Source organism: Myotis davidii, unplaced genomic scaffold, assembly GCF_000327345.1.
Source record: "Myotis davidii unplaced genomic scaffold, ASM32734v1 scaffold456, whole genome shotgun sequence".
NCBI classification, from domain to species: Eukaryota; Metazoa; Chordata; class Mammalia; order Chiroptera; family Vespertilionidae; genus Myotis; species Myotis davidii.
In genome coordinates, this window is record NW_006287375.1 from 373,860 (window position 1) to 380,407 (window position 6,548).

General features: G+C 35.0%; 1 protein-coding gene across 1 annotated transcript in view; it reads left to right on the forward strand.

Moving 5' to 3' along the window:
* Positions 1-6,548, forward strand: part of AFF4 (AF4/FMR2 family member 4) — a 73,589-nt gene that overhangs the window by 12,034 nt on the left and 55,007 nt on the right. The window contains 4 exon segments of the mRNA XM_006759141.2: positions 1-12; positions 14-377; positions 1,678-1,722; positions 5,528-5,614. The exon segment at positions 1-12 is cut by the window's left edge and continues 428 nt beyond it. Coding sequence (XP_006759204.1) covers positions 1-12; positions 14-377; positions 1,678-1,722; positions 5,528-5,614 — 508 coding nt within the window.

A 6,548-nucleotide genomic window follows, 5' to 3' on the forward strand; every position in this document is an offset into this window, starting at 1 on the left:
CCCTGGAAAACCAGGCTGTTTCTTCATTAAGCTCCAGTCATTCCAGGTCTCATGGGAATGATCACCATAGCAAGGAACATCAGCGTTCCAAATCACCTCGGGACCCTGATGCAAATTGGGATTCTCCTTCCCGTGTACCTTTTTCAAGTGGGCAGCACTCAAATCAGTCTTTCCCACCTTCATTGATGTCAAAGTCCAGTTCAATGTTACAGAAACCCACTGCCTATGTACGGCCTATGGACGGACAGGAGTCCATGGAACCAAAGCTGTCCTCTGAGCACTACAGCAGTCAATCCCATGGCAACAGCATGGCTGAATTGAAGTCTAGCAGCAAAGCACATCTCACCAAGCTGAAAATACCTTCCCAACCACTGGATGTAAGTCACACATTTAGAGCTTTTAACATTGTGACTATGTGAAACAGTTTACCATGAAATTATGGTTGAACTTGAACTGTCTCTTTGTTTCAATAGTAAGGAATGTAAAAGTTTAAAAGAAGACTTGTGATTGACTTCCAAGTAGATCCATAGAGCTGTTAGCTTCGCCCTCTTGTGCAGTAGAGAAAATATCATTCATGTTTCAAACATTAAAATCATGAGTTAGTTATAGAATAAAAATATGATGTATGAATATTTTAGATTTCCTACTGACCAGCTGGCCTGGTTGGTTGGAGTATCTTCCCATACACCAAAAGGTTGTGGGTTCCATTCCTGGTCAGGGCACATACCTAAATTGGAGGTTTCATCCTTGATCGGGGCACACAGATCTCACTCACATTGATGTTTCTCTCTCTTTCTCCCCCTCTCCCCCTATTCTCCCTTCTATCTCCCTCTCTTCCTTTTTCCCTCTCTTCTCTCCCTCAAATCAATAAACATATCCTTGGGTGAGGATTTAACCCCTTCCCCAACAATTTTTTTGTTAAAACCATTTCTTTTTCAGACTAATTTTCTTTATTTTGGTTCTATATAGTATTTTTGATGCTGGTTATGAAAACAGTTTGTAACTCGTCTTCCTATAAACCATATTTTTTTACCATATTTTCTTAGTATACTCGTCGACGACTGAAAAAGAACATTTTGTGAAAACGAGTATACACGTTTCTGCCGGGGAAGGGGTTAAAAAAGAAAGAAAAATAAAGATAATGTTTGTAGCTAAAAATGACAGCTCATAGCTTAGAACAGTGGGGTGGGGGTCAGGTATAGGTAAAATGCCATGTCGAGAACATTCAAAAATTTTTCCTGTAGCCTTAAAAAATTCATTGTTCTTGACAGTTGCCATTCTAATTACTCCTCTGGAGAGAAAAAAAGTGGTAATTTGTTCTTTCTTCAAACAATATGATCCTTAGAATTTTAAATTTTTTTGGCAAATTGTTTATCTGAAAAATTACATTTAAAAATAATTTCTAATCTAAGTATGAGAAAGATATTCTAAAGTTTTTGAAAAAAAGTTTTAAAGTCATGTACAGTTTGGTGATTAAGATATTTTTAGTTTTTGAGAAATTTTGTATTTAAGAAAAGTAGTCCAAGTATTCTAATAAGTGTTCTGATGTGGAGTAGAGGGAGCATAAGTACTTCTTTAAGGTTTGTTTCTAATAATGTCATTGAATTTGTACAAAAAAATGATAAAATTCTAATAGTAAATGACTTCAAATCTAATGTGTTTTTCTTCTTTCCTAAGGCATCTGCTTCTGGTGATGTGAGCTGTGTGGATGAAATTCTTAAAGTAAGTTGTATGTTTTCTTTTTAATAGGCTCAGCTCTCTTATTATGCTCTGCCACTCTCCTACCCTATTTACCCCTCTATTTCACACAGGATCTGAAGCAACAAATTGCACATGTGTAACTTGATTATGTCCATAAAAAATAACTGACTCTATTTATTATGCTTATATTCATACTTAGGTTCTAAATCACTTGGTTTGTTTACTGTTTGTCCTCAAAGAGCAGTTTTTGTTTTTAAGTAAAACAAATTTCAGTCTTAACTGTTGGCCTTAAAAAGAGGAAGGAACCAAATATAACTGTACTTTTTTGGTTTATCTGTTAATAATTTGAAGTACTAAAAAAACTCGATAGTTGTCAGTCAAACCATCACATTGAAAATAGCTTGCTTTGTAATTCATCTGTACACACTGATCAAATCCTACACTGAGAGACCTCCTCTGAACACTGCATATTTTGAGTGTTTAATAGAATGTTTAAAAGTGACATATGACCAAAAAGTATATTTCTCCATGGAGAAAAGAAAAAGAGGAAGTCCAGTGATGTATCTCAGTATCATGGTATATTTTGTATATAAATATTTGAATTTTTTGACAAGCTGGTCACCTGAATAATTACATTTAAAAATTATTTCTAACCTAAGTATCAGAAAGATATTTTAAAGCTTTTGAAAAATATAAAGTTATTTGTCACTCATACTTATGAGTGACAAAATGACTGCTTTTGACTCAGTAGAGAAAAACGGTCAGAATCATATTACTTGTACTTTTTGCAAAAGCTCCTAAATTTTTATGTCTATAGTAGCATTTCAGTATGGATACTTTTGAAAGATTACTTGCATTAGTCACTTTCACTTTACTCCCTCTTTCTTTCCTTTAGTCCACTATAATCTCTCTTTTATCTCTGTCATTTTGCTGAATGTGTTCTGTAATGTCATTGGGGACTTCATTTGAGTTCTCTGCTCTTTCAGCTGTTTTAAAGAATTTTTATTTTTTTCTTCCTTGAGTGTTGTTATGCTTCATTGTTTTTATTTCCCATACACTTTTCTTGTCTCTCATTCTCTGCCTTTGGGGAATCCTGCGTCCCCTCTTACCTTTTAAGTATGGGTGCATTTTCAAGCCTCTCCTCTTCATTTTGCTCATTTAGTTGTCCTTTTCTCCTTTTTTTTGGCTTTATGTATTAGACAGCTATTCAGTCTTTCTCTTCTGCGTTGGTCTCCTTTAGGTTTTGGTTTATGTTTCTTAATTTTTTTTTTTTAGCGGGGTCTCCATTTAGATTTTTCCCTGCTTCAGACGCAACATGTCTAAATTTATTAGATTTCCTTCCATTAATAGTACCACCATTCTCCCATGCTTGTAAGTATAGCATTCTAATAACCTCTCATTTCTTTCTCTCATGTTCTACTTAATCACAAACTTTGATTTTGTGTAGACTTTGAAAATTCATTGAAAATATTCATTTCCTTTATTTCCATTTCTGCCACCTTGAGCTTCAATAATTGCAATGTACAGTCCTCACTCTGCCTTTCTGCCTTCAGTCTCCCTGCTCATCTGTCTTCTGTATTGCTACCAGGTTCTTTGCCTCAATCCTTTTATCTTCATAAATTAATATACTTCCTAGAAATTTTCAGTGGCTCTCTAAGGCCCATACAAAGAATAGTGCCCAAATTTAACATTCCAGACCTTCCATAGGCCAGTCCTAACCTCTCCCACTACAGATTAACCAAACTGGTTTCCCTAAGCCATACATGTTCTCTTTTACCTTTTTTAAAGAAAACTTTCATGGAATGTTTCTCTCCTTCCTCTTAAGTTATATATAGATTCTGTTTTTTATTGGAATCCTAATGAAATTCTTCTTCCCCCTTTATCAGACTAACAGAGACCACAGTAATAAGCTTTTTCCTTTGCTTCTCACATAACGTTCATTTTTCAGTTGCCAAAGTCTAAGGGAGCATATATACTTTCCCCAAATCCTCAAAAATGTATGGCATTCTAATACCTAGAAGAAATCTTAGATTTTTTATATTTAATTATTCCTTTCATATTATTGACAATTCATTCTGCATTTTTATATATTCACGGTGGCATATGGCCTTGGGTGTAATAAGTGCTCAGTCATTTGATGGTGGATTTTCTTTTGAGGGTATTTTGGTAGTTGAGGTGTAAAATGCCAACACTGAAAACCTGGGGTATATGATTTTCTGTTTTCTTTCCCCTTCCCTATGTGCAGTGGTTAAGGAACTTCAGGTCTGAATTCCCTTCATGTTTTCTTGATATTTGTAGTCATGCTGTTTGTTTCTAGGAACAAACTTAAAGAAAAGAAATGTAATCTAAAAGCAATATGTGTTCACTATAAAAAAGGATTTATTAATTCAAGTCTTACTAATTGAACACCTACTATGTATCAAACACTGCGATTACAGTGGTGATAATAATGATACTGTTGCATCCTTTGAGCTGACATTCTAGAGCAGGATGTAAGAAATCAACTATATAATATTTCAGTAAGTGAAATGCTATTAAAAAATAAAGCATTGTAAGAAGGTAAAGAGCAATTACAGGGCAGGTGGTGATTCTAGAGGTTCAAGTAGTAAAGACTGTATCAAATTCCCTTGTCTTTTGTCCCTTCTGTCATTCTGTTGCCCTAAGGTAGCTATTGTTAACTATCTTCCAGAGATTTTTTTCATATATAAACATTTAATAGGACATAGACTATGATTTGTGTTTGTTACTTAGAAATATACTGTGGACATCATTTCATGTCAGTACTTAAATTTCTCATTTTACTGTCGGCTTGGTGTTCCATTGTATTGATGTCTGGTAATTTATTTAATTATTCCTGTGTTATTGGACTTTTAGGTTGCTTCCATTTTTTTAGTGTGAGCTGCTTGAACATGTGTCTTTACATAACTATGTGGGTATAAGCTATAAAGTAAATTCTTAAAACTTATACCACCTTTATTATATTTTCTCTGTATACCTGATGGTTTAGTTTGAGCTAAATGCCAGAATAAAACACTCCCTCCTTATTCCATGTCTGATACCTCTCTCCCCGCTGGTCTTCTAACATTCACATTGTGATCTTATCCAAACCTCCACTTGGACATACTTGGCATATGATTAGACAGCAGGTATTGAACAGAATCAGATTTATGGCCTTGCTTGTTTGTCTTCTTGCTCATGTGCTTTTGATATCTCTTTTCTGATTTTCCTGACCAATATTTCCTATCAATGAATAGGCTCTGTGGCCAGACATCCTAGGATGAAATTCTGTGTTCATTACTTACTAAATGTGTGATCTTGAATAAATAACTTAATCTTTGTGCTTCAGTTTCATCCTACATAGACTTAGGATAATCATGGTATTTACCTCATAATGTGATTGTGAGCACTATGTGAGTAATAGACATGTAAAACACTTAGCAAAATGTCTGGCTCATTACAGGTACACAATGTTAGCCACTTTTATTATTATCCCCCTCCTCCCACTCCCGCAGCAAGCTCTTCCCCAGCAGCATTTTCCTGTGTGCCTTGTATTTGACTACAGGGCTCATTTCTGTAACTATCCACAAGGTTATATCATCTTAACTCCAAGCTCCTTGATGCCAGAGAGTGTATATTATTTATTTTCATATTACCTACCTGATAGTGCCTTGCACACAGTTGTGTTTAATTAATATTTATTGATTAAATATGTATACCTTTGGAGGAACAATCATGAAACCAGCATTTATAATACAGATCTGGATTTTAGCTGTGTAATTTTTATCCTTGACCTGGTTGAAAACAAACTGTAATAATTACATTTCAGGAGATGACGCATTCATGGCCTCCCCCTCTAACGGCTATTCATACACCATGCAAAACAGAACCTTCCAAATTTCCTTTTCCAACTAAGGTAAGTAAATAAAATGTATCTTTGATACTGTAAGAAAACTCTTAATGGCTTGACTAAAATCATATGAATTCAAAATTGTCTTGCCATTCCCATTCTAGTGGGAGTCAGACAATAAACGAGAATAAACAGATAAGTTCAGCTAGTAATAACTGCTATGAAGAAATAAAACCAGATAGTACAATCAAGAGTGATTTAAATTGAGAGGTACTTGAAAGGCTTTGAAGGCAATATGAGGAAGAAACTATTAAGTTTGTTGGCAAACTCTTTTGGTATTCTAGGCTACAGGTGGTAAGGTCTTCTTAAACTATTGTCTGAGAAACTCCTTTCCATACGACATAGAAACCATATTTATGTTGTATGGAAAAAGGCTCCTCAGACAAAAATCCCAAGCTCAACTAAAACCTGACTTATACAAATTATACAAGAATACATTCTCCTAGTGTAGTTTGATTAGGACTTCTAATAATAGCCTTCCTCAGTTCTGCCTTCTCCATCTCATTCGAGCTTCTTTCATACATAGCTTTGTAAGACTTTTCATATGCATTCACATGCATATTAGTAATCATATTACATAAAAGCATTTTCTCATTATTTCTTTACAGAATTATTGCTTTGTATTTTTAATCACTCAGAAATAGGTCTTAGAGACTTTTCCTTGTTATTACACATATGTATTATCTATATTATCTATAGATTATCCTATCTAATAAAAGAGAAACATGGTAATTGGCATATGACCGCTACCCTTCCCATTGGCTAATCAGGGTGATATGCAAATTAACTGCCAGCCAAGATGGCAGCCAGGCAGCTTGAAGCGAACATGAGGCTTGCTTGCTTCAATGACGGAGGACTCCAACGTTCCCCGCCTGCCTTGCCGGCCTCTGAGCTTGCAGTTTAAGAAACATTGTAACACATAGAGCAGCTAAACAAAACC